The following is a 27,361-nucleotide window of genomic DNA, read 5'->3' as shown; positions in this document are numbered from 1 at the left end:
CTGGGGCCGGCATGTAAAACGTGAAACAAACCACAAGAGAGAATGTCAACACGAGGAAGATGATGCCCCGATATGTTGGAGACCAGAGATCAGCAGACATTGCGTACTCTAGAAGTGATCAAGCGAATGCAAAAAGAGAACTGGCTGATGAAACAATGTTGCTATCGGCCGGTACCAATAGTTTGTTTGGTGAAGAATCCACTGTATATACAGTCTGCATCAGATGAGTGCTGAATCTTCAAGTTATGATGCCAAGAAGATACATTTAAAGTCATTTGTCAAATGATTGAGTGGTTGATCTACTCAACCACTGCTATTGGGACATGAAGGTACCAGATTTTAATCATTCAGCATGGGAGTCCGGGCCGCTTTTGAGGATAGTCACCTGATTCATGTGGTGCGTACCACGTAGAAAAAGAACAATAATAATTGAGTATAGTATACATGTAGGAACGATTTTATAATTTTATATTGAGTTCTGATCGGGAGATTAGATTGCTGAGCAGAAAAGTTGAGCTTGTCAGAAGAGCCTTGAAAGTAGTTATGCTCGCGACATTTGGAGCTCAGCACGCAGATGTCGATAGTGTTGGCTCCTGCTGGAACAGCTCGCGCTTTTTCGCAAGCATTCTAGGCATAGACGTAGATCGTTGCTGGATCTCTATACACTCCCTTGAACGCCTTCGTCACCTATCAATTTTTGGCAACTCCGCACAGTACCGTAGAACTGTCTAAATTGAATTTGCTGATCTTGGAATACAGTATTTAATTTAGAGAGTTTTTAAATAAGGGAGTTGGAGAAAGCCATAGTTTATAAAAACTAATCAATACAGGTGCTCTTCCATTCCGATAATTTACATAGAGAGCAGCAAAGAAAACGCTTATGCAGAACATTATTTATTAGTAATAAATTATTACCCCATTAAACTTAGCCCCTTTGTTGAAGTGGCGTCGCGTAATGAGAGCTGGACGAGCCAACTGACTCGACGAATGATGACTGGGATCCGTATGGCAAAATCTGACTGGGTGGTAATGGAGTGAGTGCTGGATGTGATTGGATCACATCGAGAAGTTCTTTCTCGCGATTTTCATCTTGTCGGGGCGTCGCAGGGAGAAGATCGAGAGCGGCTGCTACCAAGGAACAGAGAACAAGAAGGGCACATAGGAAGGTAATTACAGACATGTCGGAAGGGTTTATTGTGTAGCTGCTAACTAATTCACTTTGGCATTTGCCTTCCTCTATTCAATACCCTTGATTTGTACTCTGGTCATGAAAATACTCACTTTCTTGCCCTTGAGGAATTAGTTACTTTGCCTTCCTTCCTCAAGCTCTTATTCTGTGCTGAATTGTTCATTTTTTAGAACTCAGATACGTAGTTTGCCACTAAAGCAGTGCCTTATGAGTTGAAAAGGAAGTCATTTTGATTTGTTAATGCTGTAGTTTGTATGATTCCATACATAGTATAGTTTAGATAGAAAATGATCGGGACCGAGGCCAGGACCATAACTTGTACTGAATTTATAAAGTGCTCTAAATTGTACAGGTTCAATTCAGACCATTATACTGTATATAGACAAGGAGTAATTATGTTCGCATTCAGCCCTACCTACAAGAATCAATATGATTACAGAGACGCTTCACGAATTTTATACATCAATTGAGTTTCCATTGTATTTTGTCCAAACGGTCTTCATCAGCTCAGAAACTTGGCTACACTGCATCTACAGATACTATTGGCTAATATTACTACGCACGAATTGTTTTTTTATTTTTGACATGCACGGCTGGGGATTCCAGCGACCAAACGTGCAGTGGGCAGTAAGTTATCAGTTCCAGTGACAATACCACCTTCTTCTGCCGCAAACTGACAGGAAATTCGCACTACAGCAGCAAGCTACAATGGAAGGTCCAGCCGTATCTCAATGATGAGGTATATCAAGTACGAATCCGCATTGCGGTACGGCAAGCAGGCTACATTTGCTTTGCGCTTGCCATCCTTTTGAATTTGGCTTTCGTCGGCTTGAATTTGGGTTCGAGAAGTGTCTTGACAATTTTGCCGTTATTCCAACCAAACTTTTCAAAATCTTCTTCGCGTACGTATTTTACACTCTGCAGCGAACACATCTTGCTCAAATTTTCTGCTTGAGGCGATTCTAAATGTATTTAAATACAACACGACTGTTTACACCGACGCCATGTTCGACAATATTGGTAGCTACGTAGAGTCAGAATTTGGGCTTATTTGTGAAATGGTAGCATTGAGAAAATTTCGACACTACCACGGTCTTGGTGGATGAGTGCAAGAAAGCACAGAATGACCATGTAAAGGCTATGCACGAGCAGGAACAGTCGCTAATTCCCATTGACCTCAAGGCTACCAAGGTCAGGAGACTGTTTCAGAGCGAGCGCAAAAGATGGCAGACGAGGTCTGAGTGCTTTTTATCAATGTAGCCATTTCGCTGTATCACGTAGACATCATTGTCAAGTAGCGTGTAGGACACTATCTTCACGACTATCTGGCGCACCGTCAATGTATTCTTGTTTGCCGGACTGAGCAAGCTTCTCATTGACGTAAACTTGGCTACTGGTGTGAGATTTTTGTCATAGTCAGTATTATAATTTGGATAATTGAGTTGCGCTTAAAGAGTCTCGATCTCTCTCGCTTGGTCTCATTTTAACAGAAAATCTACCAACGTCCGATTGCTTCCTGACCTTGAGGCAACAGAGTCAGTGACCAAATATAAAAGAGTTGGCTTTCGACTCAGCCGCTTCTTTCCGTTTTTTCATGTTGCTGAATTTTACTGCCTTCTTAAACGTGATCGGTACTGTTCTCACCGGATATACGTATTAGGGCGGTTCGATGTTTTCAATTTATCGACTCGAGCCTGCTATTTGGTTTGTGATATTTGAATCAATCTTCCAGCGACGGTGTCCTATGATGTCTTTTACGCTGTAACTCTTTAAACTGATGCGTTCACCCATGCTTTTTACTTGGTATGTTTTACTATCTCTCGTAGTGAGACTGTCTATATTATTTGACGTAACGGATGGCAGCTGCAGTGGAGTATATCTGTAGTCCCAATGTTCGCGTGTGCAACTTAAACAACGTTTCTTTTGCTTCGATCTTGAATTTCGGCTACGGCGCAAGATCGCTTATTCATTGTAGGCAGTACCAGCCTTATCGTCAAATGCATTTGCGACTCAAATGAGTCGTATCAGCCATCGCATATACTGTTCATATTAATTCATCAAATGATCCAATATGATGCAAATGGTGGTGTATCAAGTCACTCAACCTTGTTTTTGCAATATTCTCTACTCTATACAGACCATTTTAAGTTACGCTTATTAATATTCGGTACATATGAGCCCCACCTTTGAGAAGCCTTCATGTGAGCCATTAATTAAACCTTGAAAGTGACATGTTGGATGGATTGTGATCTCAACGGTATCCGAGAACGTGCTGATAGAATTCGAACAAGCGTGTGTTTCCTTCAATCTTGAAAAAGGATGATCTGCGACCTCGAGCAATGACAAATTTTCTCTTGGGTGTTTAAACAGAAGTCATTTTTATAACCAGGATAATCTGAAATGGTAAAGCTCGTATGTGCGTTCGTTAGTGAGGTAATGAGTGCGTTTTCCGTGGAAATTGATGCGACGAAAACGGTAAAGGACCTAAAGGTAGCGATAAAATAGATGAATGATGACATTTTGGGTAAGGCAAGAACACTGGACCTATATCTCGCTAAGAAGGGCGACGCGTGGTTGACTGAAAATGAAGTTGAAGATGTGAGCGAAATAGGAGGTTTAAGGATAGGAAGTTTCAAGTTTCTGGATGATCCGAAAGCAAAATTTCAGCACGTTGGACTGTCTAATGAGCAAGTAGTGGGAGAAGGTTTTGAAACGGAGATTGCAGAAGAAAATGGTCCTGTGAATGTGTTGGTGTCGGACCGTTGTGCTCGGCCAAGGAAGAGAGTGAAAGTATTGCCAGTCGTTCTGAGATTCCCAAGTTGGTTCTCCAAACGCCATGTCTGGTCGTCGTTTTTGGCGAAGGAAACGGCGAATGATAGTCGCATCATTTGCGATCGATTTGCTCGCCATGACAATATCAAGCCCTTGACTTTAGTCAATCCAATCTTTAACGACTTCGTGGGTGGATGTCAAGGAAAGATTGAAACAACTGCTCAAGACGTGATGTTTGCTGAAAATGTTGCAAAGGCAATGCAACAACATTATTCAGTTACAGCAGATCGAGCGATGAAATTGCGTGAACTCTTGCAGTCGTACCTTGGCATCGCTATCCGTTGTAAAGAATCTCAAGATGGCGGTTCAATATACTCCACAAAGAGAGGATTGCTGTGCATGCAATTGCAAGTCAAGGTGGAACGAGAAAATGGCGACACCGCGATCCAAAACATTGGTAACTACATTTACCAACAGGAGTTCAAACGATACTCGGAAGAATATGAAATTCCAGCATTTTTGGTGGAATTGGAAGGCCCGTGGTTGGGAGTATCGGCCATGCTGAACGTCAATGGATCGATTGTTCATGAGCATTTGTCACCTCAACTTCCATTGTCTGCACCGAATCATTTCCGACAAACAGTGTTACTGTGTCTGGCATCGTTAAAACGTGCTGTCCTCGCCTTGGTTGATTTCTATGAGCAAGATAAACTTAGCAAGATTCCTTATTTTTGTCTTCCATTTGGTTGCGCGCCCCGTTCTGTGCAGATCTCGAGAAAAACGTATAGGGATTGCCGTGGCAATGTCATTAAATTTGTGGAAGGACGCTATGGTGAAAACGTGCACCGCTTCTGCGCAGCAAGAGGAAATGCGCCACCCTTGTTGAGCTGTGAGCCTGTGAGTCCTAATGGTATTTGGTGGCGTATTGTAATTGAAGAATGGGCACTGAGCGAAATTGATAGCGCAATCGATATTGACGATGCCCGAAGCCAACTGAAGTCGCTGCTTGATGAGATGCGTGCAAACAATTTTGTCCATGGCAATTTACGTCCAGAGAATGTGTATCTCTATGGCTCGCGACAGAAAATCACTTTAGTTGATTTTGATTGGGCGGGTGTTGCAGGTGTTGATGTTTATCCTTATGAAATGAATCCGAGAACCATTTGGCGTGTTAGTACAACCGATTGGCCTGTTGGTGCACGGGGAGGAGCCAAGTTAAATCCCGATCATGATTTGGAATGGTTTAATCGAATGTTTTAACCATGTTGAAATAGTTTTTCATTGTTCAAGTAACGTAGTCATTCAGCATTTCTTGACAGAGAAGGATGTTAGTGTAAGAGTTTGAGGCTCTCAACTATTAAAATGTTAATGGTAAAGCTGTGGCGCGCATACTTGTAGCGGCAGAAATTGTTACTGCAATTAATAAATGATATACGAACGCTGACAAAGAATGGTTTCAACTAACTCAACGTCTCCTAATCAAACGAGTCAACTTTTTAGGTTGAAGGGCTTACTCGAAACTTTTGCAAAATATTGTTGCAATTCGGTGTATATGAGCACTTACAAGTATTAATGTCTTAATTCAAGTAAATCGCTTCATCATTTTGCCGGCAGTAGGCCACTTCAGCATAAACAGCAGCAGTAAAACGACCCAAGCACCGACTTTTAAATTTCAGAAGTGCCAGCCACAAGAATTATACGGAGCAACACAATTCTGGGTTGATGAAATCCGCGAAATGATACTCTGCTTTGTCGCCTTCAATATCCACGGAGAACGCACTCTCTGCCTCATCATTTAAATATAATCGCGTTCTCAAACCCATGAGCCTCTAAAGTAACTTGCTCTTATGGGTGTCACAAATTTTATACGCAAGATGTACTATGTTCGATAACTAAACAATATGCAGTGCATGATGCGATGCTAACCGAACATATGTCCCACAGAACTTTCATTTCCGGATTTTCGTCAATCTCATCAGGGCTAGTACTTTAGCACTTATGAGTTGAATACAATAGTACACTACCACCAGGAAAATTTTGCCAAAGTAAGTGAGACCTCGAACTCCCATGAGCTTTCAAAATGTGGGTATCCCTTCTAATATACCAGAGACTTCTAACAGCTCCGTACTTACCCTGCGGTGTGAAACTGGACCCCCCTTTTCTCATCGCGCAGACCCAGCAAAGATCGACCCTAATTTGCTGGCTTCCATTAGTTTGGCAGAATGTCGACTCTGGCTTGTAAGAGCGATATCGCGGTAGTTTGAGCTTGCCAACGTCAATAAAGAATGTGTTTGTGTTTTCTATGCTAAGAGCATAACTCAATTCCTTATTTGACAGTGAGTGGTTTAATGTAGCTTGATTGCAGCTTAGTCTTATAAACAGCGGACACGACATGGGTTGGCAAGCCAACCGCATTTTTTAATGAAACCTTATCCCTACTTCAAAGTATTATCTTTTGTCTGCCTATTTTGTTTTTGCATTTTGTGATTCGCATCCATAGCGTCGCGCTGTGGACACAAGGCTATTAATCTCTTTGAGGCAAAGTACTTGATTTTGCTACAAAAAGGGCAGAGATTAGCGAGATAAATTGTATTGACGCTTCTTCATCAAGATCGAAGCCACTTCTGAAAAGGGGTCACACAAGATAGTGGGGTCACACAATGTTGTGAATCACACAAGATAGTGTAATCACACAATGGTGCGGGTTACGCAAGATAGTGGCGACAGTTAAACAACAAAGTCAGTTCGTGGCTGGAACAGCCAGGAAACCTATATATATTTATAACCGGCTCTGCGGCTAATAGAACCCAGAAATGCAGTTTACATTTCAAACGGAAGAGCTAATTAAACCTTGGGTTAAAGCTGTAGTTACTCTTGAAATAAGTGAATTGTGATCCGCTACACTCGTACTTGTATATAACGTAAGGTCATCGACTTCAGCAAACTTCCTCTAAGCAAAGAGCTGCGGCAGCCCCACCGCACTTGGTAGCACTTGTAGTTAATGTACACCTGAGTCGTTACGTTGACTCTCTGGGAGGATGTGGCATTTCTCCTATTTGCCTTATAGCATGCATGACGGGCTGAAACAGCTGATGTTTCTGTTTGGCCCTGAGGGCGTGCAACAAAAGAAGATGAACCAATCAGCGCGCGCCTAGAGGCGTCTACAAGCTATAAAAACGCTCTGCCAGAGATTACGCAGCAGAAGATGTCGGCGTCGACTGCGTCCATGACGCCACCAACGGCGACAGATAACTCCCCCCAACCCAAGCCGCGTATGTTGAGCGTTAAGACTGTTGAGGGAAGAACAAAGAGTATCTTCTGCGATGGGTGAAAAGGGTCGAGATGGTTATGGCGTCCGCCTTGCTCCAGAACAAGAAATAGTGCGTGGCGCTAGCTATCTCCAAGCTCGGGGAACGAGCTTGAGAATGGGCACTGACGTGCGGCACTTTGGTCGAAGCGGCGTTTCCCTCGTGGACGGAGCTAAGACTGCAGCTTTCACGGGTGTACTGGCCGCCTAATCAGGCATATCGCGTGCGATCACGTTTCTTTGTCGTCCGACAGGGCAAGAAGGAATCGGTGGACTTTGTCCAAGAGTTGCGTACTTTCATTGCCGGTATGGCAGCCGATCTCCCGAGGCGGTCATAGTGACCGTCTTTGTGGAAGTCTTCCATGAACACCATCTTCAAACAAAAAGCAGTGAATGTGGCATTGAGTACTGTCGATTGTATGTTAAAGTTGGCACGACTTGGTTGGAAATAACACCCCAGCACCTCGTTGAGTGGGCCTGAGCGATGGATCTCAGCAATGCTGAGGACGAGGAGATAGAGCTCCGAACTGCGGAGCAGCGTTCAAAAATCCGATTGTTTTAGCATCCGTCCCCTTCGAACTGGTTGTTCCTTGCGCAAGGCGCGCCAAGGTTCATCAAACCGACGTTCCGCTTCTCACTATTCTTCTGGTTTGTCGCGGAGAAATGACAAAGCCCAGTAGACACCGAATATACGACCGGAAGAAAAGATCAACTCGTCGTCGCTTCGAGATAAAGCAGTCGTGGAGGACACCAAAAGGATGTTAAACGCACGAAGTAGATCGTTGATCTTGAAGAATCCATCGGATACATACTTACCTTTGGTGAAGGAATTATGAGACGTCGCCTCCAAACAGTTCCACCTCCTTACCGAAGTGTACGTCATGAGATTGACCTGGTTCCAGAAATCAAATACTGCGTTACACGTCAATGGCCCCTGCCCAAGGAGCAGTGTGACGTTACACCTGCGGTGCCCACCAACTCGGATACTCCGATTTCCAGCACGTTGATCGCCTCGGCCCAGTGCCCACGCCATTATCGTTTTTGCCTCCTAGCAGCGGTGGGTTTATGACTTATCCAAATCGACCAGGAGACGTGCGCATAGCGCTCAAGGTCCCGACCTCCAGTCGCTTCAAGGCTCACTAAGGATGAGGTCATAGTTTGAATCCAAGTCTACGACTTAGCAGCTTTGCACACTATCAAAATCACGAAACTTGACGCCAAGGCACACGGATATTCGGCATCGTGACACGTGTCCCCGTCGATAGGCAAACAGTGTCAGTCGCGCTTTCAGCGCCTCAGCATACAGCTGACTTCCTTCCATCGTGGAGCTTCGAGCGAGCGGGATGCATCTGAGAGTGGCAGGTGATGCCCAAGGGTTGTCAAATGCACCAGCAACATTTAATCGATAAGGGCAAAATTTCAATAGCTAGGACTACCTCGATCGCTCCATTCACGAGTGGGTTATTGTTGTGGTCGTTAACCCGTGAAAGTTCGCTGCTTCACAAAGTGGGTCGGTCACATTTTATATCATGACTCAGGAAATCGTTGCGTCGTGACAAACAAAATTATCCTTGATAAGTTCAGGACCAGACCCTTCTGCTTGCGAGTCACCGTCGCTCTACAATTCACCATCTGATGGTACGATTGGTCTCATAGAAAAGGCTTAGCTTCTCGTTCGTCATGGATCAATATGGCATTATTAAAATTTAAATAGCAATTAGTGCGTGCAACAGCTATGCTAAAGCAATGAAAACTTACTTCTATCTTTGTCAATTTAATACCACGACGTGGTCACGAGAGATCGGCCCTTCGTTTTACCTTCGATCGATGAGAGATTGCGTCTTGTAAATTATTAAGTTTACGAAACAAACTATCGATTTACATGTCAATGGCTCACACCAACGCAACAATTTGACGTCATAGGCACTTTTTTTCTTACAAAGTACAAAGCAAAAGAAACAGCAGGTCACTCCAATCGGCGCCATATCAAACACTTGCGAGCAGTGCTCGAGTGTATGCATTTAAACATTTCTTTCATCGAAAAGAGTGTTATTGGCGCTAAACAATTCTCTCACTGGAAAGTTCACAGGAAGAATGGTTGGATGCAGATCGCGCGACGGGTAAAGTCAAATAAGATAGACCAGTGTCCCTGTCTCAAAAAGACTTGAGGATGTGGCTTAACTTGCCCAGCTACTCGCGAAAAATACAATGTGAATTTCACGACCTGTCATCAGTCTCTTCAAAAATGTATCAAATAGCACTGTAGTGCTTAAAACACGGTCGTCAGGAATACGGTAGGAAGCCTCATTTGTGCCCCATTTAGGTTTGTGAGGATCGAGATCGGACAATGAAAGTCGTCAATAATCACTTCAGCATAATGGCTGAAGTTCTTTAATCCAAGCAGATGCGAACGGGCGTGAATGTGCGGTCTTATTTGAGCTTTACTGGCTCAAAGCGACCGTAAAAAACATTTCCTGTTCATATCAATGCCATAAAATGATAGATTATCAAGTTTGGGGTACACTTTCTTAGCTCTACTCTATTTGTGATTCATACAAATCAATCATCGTCGCGCCCAGCGACGTCGTTACTACATATCAAACAGATAATGACAAAATGCTTATTTTTCTTTGCCGAGTATACTGCGGATGTAACAAATCACCCAGGTCAACTTATTGTGGTTGTGGATGTGCGTTGGCGTCGCCCTGACTATATAGTGTCGCATGTCAGGGAGGCGATGCCGTCAGTTGATGCGGCAAGTACGGTCAGACGCAACATCTGTTACGTTGTTGAAAGCAGGGGGCTTTAGGGCTTAAATGCTGGTATATCGAATTGTGCGCTCACGCGTCTGCATCGCTATCCATGAGGCTTGCAATACTATAGTACTGAACTACATAGTAGTCGGCGTGTAGTAATATCTCGCGGTGATAACTTATTACAATAAACTGCACAAGTTACATAAAAAGCTCCGAGTCATCACCTCGAAAGAGAACAGACATAGATTCGATGAGCATTACATCTTGGTGAATCAATGTATAGAAGTGGGCAAGCATATATGTGCGCATGTGTAAAATAGATAGAAGGGTGAGACGCTCGCCGTATGAGGCGACGACTTTGGTCAGCCTGTCGGCTTCGGCACAGTGCTGAAAGTCCATCAGTATAGGCTTCATTGGTCTCCTCACAAATTGACCGATAATATCAAGATTTTGATAGTGATTTTTGTGATCCCTCGGAGCAAGATGGCTCATCTCGCAGCTGTCAGCATCGGTGTGGCCGATTCGGGTAAAGCGAAGCTGTTCCTTGAAAATATTTTCTGCAACATGATTCACTGCTTACCATTATGTTCGATTGTTATCCGCGCTTTGCGTAAAAATGTCGAACTTGTTCAGGGTTTTGGCACTAAATACGTCAGAAAATGCCGAATGCCCGCAGACAGATGGAGGTAATCCACTGAACGAAGGTCACGATCTGCATGGAAATTGCTGTGCTGGAACGAATCCTCCCCTAGGTGTCTGCGTCAATTAACGCATGTATATCGCTACAAATTATCAAATTTTATACAAATGGTCTTGTTAACCATTTGTACCACCACAAAGTAGCTCCGAATCTTAGGAATTGTTGTTTCAGCCTGGCCATGCTTTTTGGAGAAAATCGATGCGTGATCTTCAAGAGATTGATCATCATGCGCCATGAGTTGGACGATATGGCTGAGAGCCATGATGTTCAGAAACAAAAGCTGATGCTGATGATGCATTATTAAAAAAATAATGAATGAGGGCAAGTTATCTTTACATGTAGGATTTGCTGCCTACAAAATGAAGTTGCCTTCATGTACTCACGGCTTTAGCAAGATCGGTGTAAAGCCATATCTCTAACAATCCAAAGGAAAAGGTACACATACATTGTTCTATATGGGTTGTTTGTACCGACCACTTTTTTGCGAGCTTTTCGGATATGAAAAGCTTGTTAGAGAAGGAGCAGCGTCATTATCATTCCAAGAAGCTGAGTCATCCTTTTAGTGAAAACTGCGACGCGATTTTGACTGCTAGGGGTACGCAGTGGGGTGATGTAGAGCTGAGAACGGATTCAGATCTTGAATCATCTCAGTATCGGCCGCATGCCGAGAGGCTCAGACAGAGTCAGTGTGTCGCCACAGCCTGATAAGCTCATGAGAACCGGCCAGGGAGGGGTGTCTTCTGTCGGCACTGCTCATGAGCGAGCCAATCCAGGTTGAACGATCAGTGTGCCGTTAAGTACACTGAAACTTTTCCAGGAACTTTAAAAATGAAATGGATACTCTCAATCCGAACCCTCGTAAGAATTTGAGATGCCAATTCGGCAAGATTGTTATTTTTATGATCTGGCGCACAGACGACTTTATATAATTAATTTAATGAGGAGAAGTCACCCGTCGCAGCTTGCTTTGCACTGCCAGTGAGGACTGACCTTGCTACTAGTTCGAGACTTGTTGATGAGTGTCACATCAACCTCACAAAAATGAGCGGAGGCGTCAGCAGCAAGAACATGAAAATGACGATATGCCACCTCAACGTCCGTGTCGTGCGTTGTATTTTGCAATTTCAAGCAGAAATCGGTGCTTAACACGGTAGTCAGCTTAACCGAAGCTGATCTGCAAAGCTTTAAACGGGTAGTACGACTCCTTCATTAATGCGAAAGTCTTTGGCACTTCGCCAGGGTTTATTTCTTGAATTGAAGTTTGCCAAGCGCTGCTGCTCAAAGCACAGCATGAGAATTTGTGACAAGTGGAATCGGAAGGCACTTTTGCTCTCTCCGAGAGAAAAAAGCCCGCGCGCACGGACTCCGTCCCAATGAAACGGATGGTTCAAAATGGTGATTGCGACGTCAGGAAATTGGGATGAGTCACATTCGCGCGATAGCTTAGAAAGTAGAATAATTCTCAGTATAGTTCACATATAGGTGGGATGACGACATTTACTATGCGGTGGTGTACAATACTCAATATTTGTGTAATATTAAATGTTTTCATAAGTATCGCAGGGGAGAAATACCAAGTATATTCTACTACAAACATAGTTATGTCTACATATATACACATGTAGACATCTCGCAATTTAGTTATGGAATAAAAATTGCCTCACCAACAATGCTATTACAGTAAGGGAACGTGCTGTGGAACCTAAACCACAGAGCAAATTAGTCAAACCTCATTAATTAAAACATGCTGATAAAATTCAAGAATCTGGAAGATGTTATCACCCTGCATGGAGAAATCAACATTTGCAGCAACATATAGCGAACATTCAAGTAAAACATTTCTTCTACTTACAATCAAAGACTCTTTGTCAGCATGTGATAACTCTCCGGATTTTGAAAAAGCGTGGAAGACCTAAATAGTGTCGTATTCCGTCACAACAGGCAAGTGCTCAGCTTATAAAGAAACAGGTTCGTAGATGCGGTGTTTGTAAAAATGTGGATCATAACAGCAGAACCTCTGATAAAGTTATGAATGTCCGGCAAATTCATTCATGTTAGATATTAGTTACTGGGTCACTTCCACATGATATAACGATGTTCTCATCTGTCGCTTTCTCTTTATGCGCACTTGATGTATTCTTGCACTGTTGTTGACATACAAATATGTATACATGTATACATATACATAACCATACTCAAAGTTGGTATATTTTTTTAAATATTTGTTTTGTAGATTTCATTATTTTTCTAGTTTTAAAATAAAGCACATCTTATTAAATAGTAGGGTCCTTCTGGCGGCTCCAGAAATTTGACTTGTGTATCGAATCGTGAAATGTAAATCAATCACTTGCAATTTCTTTTTTTTTCATCACGTCCGTTGTTCCGCTCAACCGGCTTAGATGAAAGCTCGGCTGTCAAATGACATTGTGGATGGTATTATTTCAAATATTTTTATGGCAAATGTAGCCTTTAAATTACGTGCTTTTATCGTTGTGATTGTGCTAAGATCTTGAATGCGAAGAATTCAAGAGTATCACATGCTTAGTTCGCATCATATACATTGCGTCACCAGATCAAACTACATTGTGTGCCGAGACATGACAGATACAAACGATGGAAGAGGAAACATTGATTGCAAAGGATTGTCTGATTCATACTATCAGCACTAAACATATTATCAATAAAACTTGAGAATCGTTTTCGTATTACTCTGTGACTTGTGCCTATTTTAATTTATACTCAATCAACATTAAGATTCTGCTATGTGCAAAATAATAAAAGAAAATGTAGTCAAAAATATTATTCATGCGATCAGTTGAAGCGTACGACGTAGAAAGAAAAGAATGTTCCCTTACAGCAAAAATGTTTTACTCTTACAGCAAAATCGTATTACTCACAGTGCGAGATGAGGCTAACGCGAAGTTGTGCTAAAAGTAAATCGCTTGAGAGCTTTGACTGGAATCTTTGACTTCACATGAGCATCTTCTAAGCTCGTAAATGGACGCTTCTGTAAGATTTGGGTACGGAAGTCTGGGCCTACACCCTTCACGAAAACCAGTTGGATTTTGGAGCTCGTGTTGATACATGGTGAAGGAACAGACTTGATGACTAAAGCACGAGCAGCGAATGGGCCATAATACTCTGTCAAGCAGGTGGCATCGACAAAAGCGAAATTTGGCAGCATACCTAGACTTCACTCGTGGTATACATGATGAATAGGTCGTCAGGACCTGCAACCTTTGACTACTATTGAGCGAAAATGTCCAGTGATATGTTTTCTTCAACGCATTGAAAGTGATGAACCTCATAAAAGAAGCCCTTCGTCGCATCTTCCAGACATAGAGATGCATCACCAGATGATGTCCCAGCTGCAGGCTGATACAGAAAGCACTTCTCACGACCATTACCACAAGAGCAACTTCCTTTGCTAAAACCTTTCGTCTTGTTGAGCATCCACTTTTCAGCAAATGCATACGTCAATTGACGCTCAATAACATAACGATTGCATCCAGCGCCAAATCGTGCCCCATGATGAATATTCGTCCATAGCACAAAAAAAAATTCGTTCTGAGCAAAGCTTGCGATTTTAATGCAGTGAAATGCTCCCAAAGTTGCCATGGCTTCAAATCTTCCAGTTTCTTTTAATGCTCGGCCATGTTCATCCATGTCATCAATGAATAGCTGAGTCAAGGCTCGATTGCCGTGGTCGAAAACATCGAATACGTCTCGGCCGTTGATCTTCGGGCGCTCCGATGATGTCGTCTGTAATACCAGTGTCCATAGTTGTGAATCGGCCAGAATACCATTCACTGGCTGGTATATAGTCGCCGCGCAGATCACAATTACCCAGGCTTCAATGAGGTCACAAAGCGACACAAGCACACAATAAAACTTAGAGCCCTTTCTTCATGGATCATGTTGAAACTTTTGCATACTGTCAACGCAGAGGATCACGCTTATTTTGCTTGAATTTATTTCAGTGATTGCCGACAACTTCGTCAGCACTTGGTCTGGATTAACATGATTCTCACGATTCGAAATAAAATCACCCCAGCTCACCAAATTTTGCAATCGGTACAGCATTCGATTCCCAATGGCTTGACTTGCATTGGCGGCAAAGTTATTCCATTTTCAAAAGTAACCTTAAATGTGTAGGCATCTGCTTCATTACCGAATCTCCTTGTGTCACCTTAAGAATAATTTGCTGCTGCAAGAAATTTGTAAAGTCGTCAAGGAGCCTCAGTTTTTCACATCCAGAACCATCTAAGCACAATTCGCTTGTCAGTCCTTCCATCTCGCCAAGCTTCGTAATGACAATGGCGTTTTCGTGGTAGCCAAAATCCATTGAGTTCTGAGAATTCCAATCCACACCATTCGATGTAACCAAAGGCTTTACCTCCTTTCACAAGAACAACGTAGGTGACAATCTATTCGGTCGGAACAACCACCAACGCGTGAACGGATGTATTCACCCTCATAATATCTTCGATCGTGATTTCGAACGCAACATCTTTCTCCTACAAGCCGAACAAACGAAGCCACAACCTTCACTCGTGTCACTGATTCTTTCGTCCCACTGTTTTGCTTTAACTTACCAAGTCGAGTAAGTGGCGCGTACTTTGGCCGCGTGTCAAATGAAAAAACATGATATTAAACCGAATTAAATGTAGATTTCAACTATAGGAAAGAAACATATTGAAATCAGAAGTGAGCCAGTGGTTTCATCAACTTTAAAAGGATAATTGTTCCCACGATGTTTGTCAAGTCCTTCATGTGCACTATCCAAATCGACACATTATCGTTTCATTGCTCAACGACAATTGGTATCACCCCAAGTAGCAGTCAAATGATCGTCTACAGAGACTTTAAGACATGAACAGTCACACAAAGTATCATAATTGAAAATACCATTTACTAACGGAGAAATTTGAAGTAGAAATCTCCAGTGACGCTCGTGAACGCTAGTATCTTTTTCAGTATAACTCGTTCACAAAGCCATCACAATCTAGTCGCGAGGCGCGTTCACTTACTAATTTAGCAAATACAATCAGGCCGCACTAAACATTGCTGATGTAATGATAGAAATACTTGACATTTCTTTCAGACAGACTAAAAACTCTTTGAATATGACGGTGTGAGGTCAAATCGAATGTACTACTTAACATGACAAGAACTAATAAAGTCTATTTTATCTCTTTAAAAAATTGTTTTGCTTACACAGCATTTCGAATAATAAAGGCCAATGCCAAGATCCCTATAATAAATAGTAAACTCGAGCTGTACGTCAACAAGAAACGCTTGAGTTTACTCGATGAGCTAGTAACAATAGCTTTATATCCAACATTGGTGTGTTGCTTTGGTGCCATCTTTTTTATTATCCACTTCCCGAAAGGTGAGCGTTTGAACTTTTCAATCAACTGCTTCACATATTCTGGCATCTTTTTAATCTTCATCAAAACTTCGTGCACTTTCGAGTGCTTGGAAATCGTCACAAGCTTCGAATTAAGTTTCGTCACTGGAGCAAAATCTGATGTCGTTTTGAATAATGACTTGAACCAACTTGAGCCTGGAATAGTGGATGTCCGCTCTTCGGTTGCTAATTGAATGAAATTAGGCGCAGTTTTAAGGTCATGGCGACCTTTTCTTGTAATCAGTGGGAATGTAGTCTTGTCTTGAGTGTCTTTAGTGTCAACTGCCGTACTCGTGACAAAAGCAATAGCTAAGAGCATCCACCACTTGCACATCGGCATCCTAATGGCGAAATTTACGAGCCTACGATTGATCAAGTCGAGTCAGTAGTGTTCATCCATTCCTTTCTCCCAGCTGTGTGCAATATCAGTACATTCTTTGTACTGACACGTAGGTAAGATAATTAACAAAAAAGGGCTAAGCTAATTTCCATACACAATTTTATCTTTGTAAAAGTAAAGGCTATAGTTTTTAGAAGTTAAAATTCAAGCTGAGTGGTCTAATCTCTCCGAACGATTCCGTCGTCTATCGACGCTTACGGTGTCAGTGATAACACGATCAATTAACAGAGATGCAATTCTTTTTAAGACGCGGTGGTCAGAGATCAAGATCTATGATCGCCAAATCGAAAAGTTTACCGCAGGTGCCGTATTTTAGCAAAAGGGCAAAATAGATAAAAGGTCAAATTGCTAGTATCACTTTCGCACAGATTCAAACTCGTCTACTACAAATTTGCAGCTGAAGCACAGTTTTATTCGCAACCATTTCGCATAAGGTATAGCGTAGTAAAGATTCTTTTTGTATTAGTATTGTAAAAAACACATAGACGGTATATTCAGAACCTGGTCGCAACATTCGAGGTATAACTGCTTGTAATATTCTTGAAGTAGCGACTGACTCTCATGGCTTATATATCCATGCTTCAATTCAAATTATATAATAATTAGCAAATGTACTATCAAGCAGTTCAGTAATGCACCAGCATTATATGCTACAATCTATCAAGCATAATGGATATGGCACGATATCATACATCGTTTACAGAGCTGCATAATAAAAATGCTACATTCTTTGGTATATTGTGGAGCCGTCATGAGACCAAACAATATAACAACTTAGTCTGTCCATTCATTGCTCTTGCCATAACAGTCATCACTGGATATATCTTGCTGACTTTATAGTCATTGGTCAGTAAAATATCAAATATTCTATTAAGTAAGAATTGATATTATTTATCAGATCGTTGCAACTTAAGAGCTATGTTGCGTATCGTCGCCATACTGACTCCTTCGCTTTGTGGACGGATGAATTACCTGAATGTTGGAAGTTCCAGATGCCATTTACGTATATAACGGCAACATGACCAAGTTATCACATGCACAGAATAGACCAAAATACAGCAATCACGTCAGCGGCGTCAATTACCATTTTCATTGTCGTCCTCAACTCTGCAGTCACCAAGTAGCAAAGACAATAGCCTTTTGCGCGCTCGTAGAGCTAAGGCGAATCAAGTTGTTAAACTTTTGTATGTGATATCAACGATGTTCACATTGCTCAAATGTAGAGGCAACTCAAGGTAATGAAACATTTGGACAACTCGACTTGGCGCAAATAAGTTCAGCGCGAAGCGTTGCATAGAGCATTAATGACCGAGATTTACGATGACAAAGTGCTTTCTGTCTGACGCAAACCTGTCTTCTGCCGTGCCAACCTTATCCGTACCTTAAAGACAAATCCCAAACATACTGTAGCTGTCTCACCACTTCTTGTGCCAGCTCTTCATGTTAGACTCCATCAATACTTATTTAACATCAAATCTGCAGCGGGCTTTCGTAGCTCTTTGCTAGAAAAGAGCTTACTAAGGTCACCGATATTACATTCTATTCAAGAACCAGTACGAGGTTAGCGGATTGCGATCCGCTACCTCGAAGAGTACTTAAATACCTACACCAAGGCAAAGACGCTCATCCAGTCGGGATTAAAACTGTATTTGAATGTTTTGTATGCGGCAGAGCCGCCTATATGTAAAACTTTTCCTACTTGAATATTAACATCTAAATAATATGCATGACTACTAGCAGTTCTTGTTACAGTGTAGCCACAATATTGTGAGATTACATCGTCTTGTGTAATCCACACTTTTGAACGGTCAGACCATCTTGTGTGACCCACACTTTCATACCTGGGTACGTGTGACCCTGTTACACTCTCCCATCTCCGGAAAATACGTCCGCGGCTTCACGGGAAGCACATCCCAAGCCCTTGGCAACCGAGCGCCACACACCGCGCCCGCCACGGGTAACGGTTTTCCACGTCGAAGATTCGAAGGAAGTCGACAACGAGTCGGGCACTCCTTTCCCAGCTTGAGGATACAAACAACGCGCCAACGGCGCGATGTGAGCTCTGCTCAAACCTTGCGGACACCGTGTCCGTTTCCCGACCTCTCGACTTCCGGGGTTTTATTACCAATCTCCACAACGAGGCATTGGAGCAGCAGTTGAAGACCACCCACAGGGCGGTACTCATGCGCTCATATTTACGTTTGGTCCTAGACCTCGTGTGGAATACGGCTCTCGCTCGGTGGGTCCCGGTACTGAAGCGAAAGATGCGATCACTCGATCATCAAGCATCTACGTAATCGGGCTTCCGGCCACTACACAAGCTGAGCTTGACCAGCGGAAAGCTCTCCGAGCTCGCTTCTTGGTACCTCAAGAAATCGTAATGGATAAGTACCACGCTCGACTTCAAGCTCCGAAATGGGACTGCTCCTGTACCCGCAATGCGGACTATTTTTGTGGTGCTCGCTCATGGCAAAACTGCTGCAGATGATGAGCGATGGGTGCAACGGCACCGGAACTTTCCTCGCTGTCTCACTTTCATCAGAGCCACAAGAAATTGGACGCTCATGTAAAACGCCATCTTCGATTTGAGTCTACCAAACTCAAGGCGCAGCACCAATTTCCTGCATTTTGTCGCCCCGCGAGTCCATCACGCCCCCATGAGATCTGTTGTCACTCACACGGGTGAGTCTACGTCCACAGCAGCTCAGGTCCATAGCTTGAGCTCAGCTGATGGCCCTCGGGCTTCCCGGGCTGCCACCGAGCAGCGCGGGGCCCACGACGACGCGAAGCGTCATGATCCCTCTGATCATAAGCGTCCACGACGTCTGGACAGTCTTGCCGAAGTGGCACCTCAAAATCCCGCGAGCTCTCGGATTTTGGGTATCCCCGCCACTTCACAAGATATTGGGATCGACCCTGAAACGAACGTCGACCCACAAGGCGTTCCGCTTGATAGTGGACGCCATCATTCTCATCGAGAAGAGTCAGCGACATAAGATGACGACTTAATCGATTGTGCTCTTCGAGTTTTGAAGGACAAAGTCCGTCGTTATCGGCATTCCGTCGAGCATCTTGCCGTGATCGCATACCGCTGTGCGGAAGACCTCGAGAGCTTGGAGCACTTTGTGCACCGACTGCCTCACGTTGAGGATTATCGCGCTCGTCATAGCGACTCCTAGCCGTCGAGCCGACGAATACGTCACTAAGTGCGACGGTGAAGCGCCTTGCGCCGTTGGAAACGTAAATTGTTGCACTCCGTGCTCAGACCCAGTTGCTGGTTAAACTGCTGAGTGGCTGAGCGCCTTTGGGCGTCACTCTGGCGCCAACGCTTCCGCGTTCACTTGCGCCGGATCTGGGTTTGGCTTAAGCAAGCCCACATAAGACCCTGGGTGGATTCGCATCCTTCTCGGAAGGGTTCAGCGTATACGCAAGGCCTCGCTTGTCCACGACCTCAAGAAGTTCGATCACCGTGGATGGAACTTCGTCTTAAAGACAGCAGAGACTGCATGTGTGAGAAGATTTTTAGCATTGAATAACACCAGGTCTCCGACTTCAATGTTTTCAACAATTCTTCATCCTCTTCCGTCTGCAATTTTTTTCTGCATGTCTTGGTTTTCAGCCATCGCATTGCAAACGTGTCGTAAGACACTCAGGCTGATGGACAGGAATCATCGACCTCTTATCAATGGATGAGTCAAAGAGCGCTTGCGACATGGGCTAATCCGTCGTTTAGACTCAATCTGCTGTTAACAGCATCCTCAAAAAGAGTCGCGAGCTACAGATGTTGACCTTTCGGCTAAACGGCCAGTACCCGCAGCTCGATTAAGCCTTGGCAAAATGGGTGCTTCAATGCTAGACAAGGCATCTAGCCATCACTGTAGATCTCATCAAAACCAGAATCAACAGTCTTTGCTGACCGACTTGGCTTGCACGAGAATGCATGCAAATATTCCATTGGGAGAAGAATAATCTGCGTTGCATCAGAATCCATGGCGAGAGCGGTACAGCAGATCAAGCAGTGATCGATGCTGCCCTTCCTGCGCTTATAGCAGTCATTACTCGGTTTGAGCTGAAGGATGTGTTTAACATAGCTAAAACTGGTATGAATGCTGACAGCGTACTTCACATGGGAGCTCCTTAATTGATGTCGTCGTAGGATTAAATCAGTCCATGGTTTCAGAAAAGACCCTCGTACAACAGCAGATTGAGGGACGTTGACAAGACAAAGTTGGTTATAAATCTGGTCTTATATTTGAACAGGTTGCCTGAACTATCATTCTCACCTTATGCATCATAGAGCCGCATCACTTTTGCCTTTGCTGCCAATGCAGACAGGTCAGAGAAGCTCAGACCATTGTTCATTGGAATGGCCAATAAGCCTCACTGTTTCAATCGTAAGATAAAATCGCAGCAATTAGAAAGCGTGGATGTCCGGCGCCCTGTTTGAGAAGACTTGACAACGACATGAAGGTGCAAAATGTAAACGCTATAGATATGTTCTCAACATTTTCAATCACTTTTCGTTTAGATGAGCAAACCTCTCTTTTACAAGATAACGCCACTTCTCACATACGAGGTGAATACTGTCAAGATGATCTTCCTTTCACTAAACTGCACGTCAAAGATCCAGCTCATGGATGCTGAAATAATCTCCGCGTTTAATCGACAAGACAGACGTTATCATCTTCAAAACAGTGGAACTACATATATTAGTTATACAAGGTTATGAGTTATATAAGTTACATCATACTAGAAAACGTACCCTTGAACTTTCTCAAGTCTCCGTAAGTAATATTAGACATAATAAAGCCGTTTAAATTCTAAAATTTATTATTAAGTAGGTAATCGTTTTTATTACAAATATAGAAAAAAGGACACGTTTGTTTCTGTGGTTATAAAGCAAGTTAAAAGCTTCGAAATGAGGAATTTTACTGAACTACTGCCTGATCTCATTCATTCGAATAGATTTCACTCGAAAACAATAAATTACAGTACAAAACATCACTAGATTTTCAAGACTTCTTAAAGTATTTTAATTGGTTAATATTTAACTATATTAATTTTCAGCCAATGAAATTAATCTCCTTCTGTCTTATCCACTATCAATTGAACGATGACCACAAAATATCTGTACGTACATCCATCGTACAGATGTTAGAGAGCAGCTGTAGTCAACCCGTTGGGTGCATCATCTTCAAACGATTTTCTTCATTCAACAAGACAAGCAGCATAGATCAAGAAGTTCATATCCCAATACTCTCAATTCATGGCTCACTCTTCTCATGTGATTGATAATCAAGTTGATAGTAGAATCTCAAAACATTCGACATCTCAACTTCTCCAACGTAATCCACATTTGCGTGAGAGTAACACAATGTCTCCATATGATCAACTCATTACTCGTCATTTAGTTACACCTGGTTCCGTAACATCTGCGTCATCATTTGAAGAAAGTGTTGTATCTGATCAAACATCCGAATTTGGGACTCCAGCACTTCTTCAAAGTAATTCTAAAAGTTGGAATTCCAAGCAAGAGATTGGAGTGAAACAACCAAGAAAGAAATTATCATCTTTAAATCGTGAATTACTTGTCCGAAATCTCGAGGTAGAATCAACTGCGTTTGATAGAAACGAGGATACATCGGAGAATTTATTGGAACATCTTGTGATTAAGACTGTGCCATCATTGAACGATTCTAGTCGTACAAGAACAATCACGACATTACCATTATCACCACAATCATCGAAAGTTACTCGTCGAATTGTTGTATCTCCACGTCGAACGTTACGTCGTGTTGTAGTACGTAAAGTTGGAGTGAATGGCGAAACTGATGAAAAAGTGGAATATCTAGATGGAGATGGACATGTGGTCGAAGAAATGAAAAAAGTGTCCGATGAGTTGAATGTACGTACAATTGAACAAAGTCAAGATCGAATTGTGGAGAATGAAAATGAGATACAAAAGTTTGAGATGAATGGAAATAATGTACGTACGAATCAGGATGTGGGTACAGTAGTAACACAGTCAATTGTGTCAAATAATCAAGTGAGGAATGAAAGTTCAAGTCAACGTAAAGTTACTCGTCGAGTTGTACGACGAAAAGTTGTACGTGAAGATGGTACAAAGATTTCGTACAGTGATTCGGATCTGGATGAAAGCTTTGCGAATAGTACAATAAGTGAATCTTCAGTTCAAGAATTAAATGTATCAATGAATCGGCATCAAGTGATTCCATCTAAAGATTTGGATGTTAATTTGGAAGAAATGAAACATTCAGTGAATACAGAAGATGATACAAATCAAGATGAAGAACGAAAAGTTACACGTCGTGTGGTTACACCTTCACGTATTGTACGACGAATTATTGTTCGAAAAGAAATGATTGAAACTAAAGGTACAGACGAAGAAAAGAATGAAATGAAATTGATTCCAAACAATGTCGTTGACTCAAAAGATTTCGCGTCACTTTCAAGTGAAAATCATGATTGGAATTGTAGTGAACATGAATGTTGCACAAAGTCGACAAATGATTTCCAAGCTTTGGAGAAGTTGATGTCGGAATGTGTTCATGAGAATATTGAAGAATCTTCAAATATTGACAAAGTGATGAGTTTATCTGATCTTGAGGATGAAAAAAGTATTTCTACAATCGAAGAACTCGATCAAGTGCCAAGAATTGAAACGATGACGTTGGAACATAGTGAGCAATTGATGTCAGACAGTGAGAAAATTCCATGTGATGATTTGGAGATAGAGAAAAAAAGTGATTGTACAAATTCGTCCGATCATTTACAATTTCATTCAAATGTATCGGATCACGAAAATCGTGAATATTCAACTGCATCTTCAAATGAAATGAAAGCAAAAAATCTTCAATCTGATCTTGAAATGTGGTTACAAGATCGAATTGTTACTATCACGCCATGTTCATTACTTTGGAGTGATATTTGTTATAAACGAAATGAAAATGATTGGATCTTGAATCATGTTAGTGGATCAATTGAAGCAGGTGAGTTTTTAGTTTTATCAAGTCCAATGAAAGATCAAAGTCTTGCACTTTTATCATGTTTAAGTGGTTTTGAAGATAAAATGGAAGGAAATGTACGAGTGAATGGAGAGAAATGGAATGAAATGACGAAACGATACGTTGCGTATGTACGAGAAGAAGATTTTTTCTATCAAACATTAACAGTGTACGAACATCTTATCTTTCAAGCAAAATTACGAATGCGTCGTACACATTTAAATGACATGTGCGTCCAACGTGTGGAATGTATCGTACAAGAATTTGACTTGACCAAATGTCAAAATACATTAATTTGTGACATCCCAGTCAATGAACATAAATTACTTGCACTTGCAACTGCTTGTTTAACAAATCCGTCATTTTTATTTGTCGAAGAACCAATTGAAAATTTAGAATTTTGGAAAGCAGAACAAATCGTGAAAAAATTACAATGGCTTGCAACTGGACGAGGAATGACTGTCATTTGTACGATGCAAATGATTCCGTCATTTGTGTACGATCATGTTGATATACTATACATTGTGGCAGATGGAGCATGTGTATACGATGGAAAAGCTTGCAATGCAATTGGGTACTTTTCAACTATTGGGTATCCCTGTCCGGAAGAGATGAACCCATTTGAATATTTCATGCTGCAATTGAACAATGATGGCGATCACAATGCACTCACTCGTGTGAATACATTGAAACGAGAATGGAGTGAGAGAAATGCTGCTATTTATGCTGATAATGCTGTTTGTGCTACAAGAAATGACGAAAACCGTTTTCAGGATTATAATATCAGTAACCGGTATTACCATATGAATTGTTGTGGTCAATTGTACCTTTTGTGGACACGACACATTTGTCGATTACGTCGATACTATTTTGTATTTTCGCGTGATATTTTCATAATGTTATTTCTCGGTACTATTTTTGGATTCATATACTTTCAATTAGATGTCGACGATCAACATGGTGTTCAGAATTTCAGCAGTGCATTCTATTCTATTCTTATCGTACAAATGCTTGTGATTACATACCGTACGTTTGTATATGCTCCAAAAGAGATTGCTATTGCACTTCGTGAACGACAAGAGTACCGTGGAGGGTGGTATCATTTACTATGTTGGTATAGTACAAAACTTATGGCTGAATTCCCAGCTTTAATACTTTTATCCATTGCACTATTTGTACCAGTGTATTTACTTATTGGAATTTCACAAGGCTTTAATGTTTACGTCTACATGCAACTTGTGGTCATACTTGTGGGGTGGTCGACCATCGGTTTGGCATTTCTAACACTTAGTGTCCTGCAACAAGTGACCATTTCTTTAATTGTGCATACAATTATTCTGGTATTCTTTGCTGTTTTTGGTAATTATTTTATTCATGTGACAGCTATTCCGGACTGGCTTGTGTGGCTCCATTATATCTCGCCACTTAAATTTGCATATGATGCACTGATGAAAATCTTTTGGAAACGCGTGGATACAATTACATGTGATTGGACACTTGACGGATGTGTTGCACGTACAGGTGAACAATTACTTACGTTTTACAAAATGGACACACGATCAGCATTAAGTGATACTTTGATTTTATTTGCCATTTGTTGTACATTCTTTCTTGTGGCTTTGGTTTTTTTAATCAAAGTGGCAAGTAATAGACATTATAAATTTCATTGGCAATACCAGTGGTATGATTACATACCGCTAACATTTCAAAGTGGCACAACACAACAAAGTCTTGATCAAACGATTAGATCAAAGACTCCATCGATTGTAGAAGATCGTATTACTGTTATTGAGAGTGACAAGTATTATATACAAGTTCAAACGCCACGTGAAAGTGGTCGTACTGATATTTCAAGAGTTACTTTGAGTTGGTACAATTTACAATTAATTACAAAGGACAAGAAATGTCAAGTTGAAAACGTACTGAATCAGTCAAGTGGATCAGTTATGTCAGGTGAAATGTTATTGATTACTGGACCTTCAATAGTGTCCAATGAGGCATTATTAGCAACTTTGGCAGGTTATTTAGACACGACATCGGGTAGAATGACAATAAACGGGGTGGCAACTTCGGCACGGGAACTTTTGGAGTACACAGCATTTGTTCCACGTAATGAGTCATTTTACGATACATTAACAGTTGAAGAGCATCTACGTTATCAAGCTCAACTATACTTTGGTATGTCGAGCTATTCGTGCAGCTCAAATCATCGTGACGTTGAAATTGAGCGTGTGGTACTTCTTTTGGATGAATTTGACTTGACAATGAAGCGTCATATGATTCTTCGACATTTGTCATTAGTAGATAGAAAATTACTGGCAATTGCATCAGCAATTATACGACATCCGTCAATTTTACTCATCGAAGAACCCACCCATGGCATGGATATTTACTCATCTGAACGTGTGATTCTTAAGCTACGTCAACTCGCTCGTATTGGACATACAGTTCTCGTGACAATAGCACGTCCCTCATCGCATTTATATCCTTTGTTTGATTCACTTCATCTTCTTGCCGAAGGAAGTACAGTCTACCATGGTAAAGTGACAGAAGCTGTACCATATTTTGCATCTTTGGGTTACCAGTGTCCACAATATAAGAACCCTGCGGAGTATTTCGTCCGGTTATTATCGGTATGCGATAGTAATACCGAAACAAACGAGAATCAGATAACTCGATTTAAGGAATTCTGGACAACTCAAATTTCGGAAAATCATGTGACTATAAATCCTGAACTACCTGAAGTGTTGAACGAGGAAATGACATGGAAACAACGTCGTGCTGGTTTCTGCAGCCAATGGATTCTCTTGCTCTGTCGTCATTTTCTCCATTTGATCCGTAGCCATTGTGTACTATTGTGGCATGCATTATATATGTCTCTCTTTGGACTATTTTTTGGTCTTATCTTTTTGCAGCTTGATGTCGATGATCAAAGGGATATTCAAAATTGGTCAGGCGCATTATTCTGTATTATTGTACTACACATAAGTTTAAGTATGTCCCGAACTTTTGTCTTGATTCCACATGAGAGAGCAATTGTAAAGCAAGAATACCGTATCTTTGGACGATATTACCTTTCGTGTTGGTATTTTTCAAAAGTTCTGGTTGAGATACTTGTCATGTTTGTGCTCTCAGTGTGCGTGTTTGTACCAGCGTATTTACTCATTGGTTTCGGTCATGGCTTTGAGCTCTACATATACATGCAAATAGTTATGTGGCTTGCTGGCTTAAGTGCCACTGGTTTGGTATATTTATTGCTTGGTCTCTTTGAACATGTTCATCTCGCAGCTCTCGCTTCAATAGTATTGCTGGTTCTCTTTGTACTGTTTGGAGGATTCTTAATTAATGTCGATGATATACCAGATTATTTCAATTGGATGTATTATACTTCACCTGTAAAGTATGGTTACGAAGCACTGATGAAGCTTTTTTGGGAACGAATTCCTATTGTGCCTTGCAATAGCTCGACAGTGTCGAATTTGGGATCAAGTCAAGTTGATGACTGCATTGCTCAATCAGGTGATGAAGTTCTTGCATATTATAGTATGGATATTTCACGAAGTGCTCGCAGCGACAGCTTCATTTTGGTTGGACTCGCTGCACTGTATTTCACTCTTAGTTATCTTGTTTTCGTATTGTGTTGGCGTTGGGTAAGAACTCAGCAACGACAAAAGTGATACATCGTTAAAATTTTAATCGAGACGTTGCCATTATATTCTTAATAACCGTCAAAAACTTTATCATTCTTTGTTTTTCAATATTTTTTCCTCAAAAATCGGAACATTTGTTTAATGACGTCTGT

General features: G+C 41.7%; 6 protein-coding genes across 6 annotated transcripts; 3 read left to right on the top strand and 3 right to left on the bottom strand.

The window, feature by feature from the left end:
* Positions 1-72: 72 nt before the first annotated feature.
* PHALS_00915 (uncharacterized protein) lies at positions 73-286 on the top strand (the record flags this gene model as incomplete). The annotated part of the gene is made up of 2 exons (XM_024730679.1): positions 73-171; positions 224-286. 2 exons carry the CDS (start codon positions 73-75, stop codon positions 284-286), a joined length of 162 nt encoding a protein of 53 aa, XP_024580933.1.
* Positions 287-3,694: 3,408 nt separating this feature from the next.
* Positions 3,695-5,221, top strand: PHALS_00914 (CRN-like protein; the record flags this gene model as incomplete). Its single annotated transcript, XM_024730678.1, has 1 exon — positions 3,695-5,221. One exon carries the CDS (start codon positions 3,695-3,697, stop codon positions 5,219-5,221), a length of 1,527 nt encoding a protein of 508 aa, XP_024580932.1.
* An 8,749-nt stretch (positions 5,222-13,970) lies between these two features.
* Positions 13,971-14,390, bottom strand: PHALS_00913 (uncharacterized protein; the record flags this gene model as incomplete). The annotated part of the gene is made up of 1 exon (XM_024730677.1): positions 13,971-14,390. One exon carries the CDS (start codon positions 14,388-14,390, stop codon positions 13,971-13,973), a length of 420 nt encoding a protein of 139 aa, XP_024580931.1.
* On the bottom strand, positions 14,391-15,150 carry PHALS_15317 (uncharacterized protein). The gene has a single exon (XM_036407610.1). The coding sequence runs from the start codon at positions 15,067-15,069 to the stop codon at positions 14,845-14,847; it is 225 nt and encodes a 74-aa protein (XP_036263298.1). The 5' UTR covers positions 15,070-15,150; the 3' UTR covers positions 14,391-14,844.
* Positions 15,151-15,937: 787 nt separating this feature from the next.
* PHALS_00912 (uncharacterized protein) lies at positions 15,938-16,474 on the bottom strand (the record flags this gene model as incomplete). The annotated part of the gene is made up of 1 exon (XM_024730675.1): positions 15,938-16,474. The coding sequence occupies one exon, from the start codon at positions 16,472-16,474 to the stop codon at positions 15,938-15,940; it is 537 nt and encodes a 178-aa protein (XP_024580929.1).
* A 5,326-nt stretch (positions 16,475-21,800) lies between these two features.
* PHALS_00911 (Pleiotropic drug resistance proteins (PDR1-15), ABC superfamily) lies at positions 21,801-27,236 on the top strand (the record flags this gene model as incomplete). Its single annotated transcript, XM_024730674.1, has 1 exon — positions 21,801-27,236. One exon carries the CDS (start codon positions 21,801-21,803, stop codon positions 27,234-27,236), a length of 5,436 nt encoding a protein of 1,811 aa, XP_024580928.1.
* Positions 27,237-27,361: the final 125 nt, after the last annotated feature.

This window comes from Plasmopara halstedii (assembly GCF_900000015.1).
Source record: "Plasmopara halstedii genome assembly, contig: Scaffold_1211, whole genome shotgun sequence".
NCBI classification, from domain to species: Eukaryota; Oomycota; class Peronosporomycetes; order Peronosporales; family Peronosporaceae; genus Plasmopara; species Plasmopara halstedii.
Note: the sequence above shows the minus strand (reverse complement) of the source record. Positions and strands in the feature narration are given on the sequence as shown.

Bases quoted from the DNA above. Each gene is read 5' to 3' on its own strand.
- PHALS_15317 (XM_036407610.1), bottom strand. From the start codon at position 15,069: ATGGATTTTGGCTACCACGAAAACGCCATTGTCATTACGAAGCTTGGC.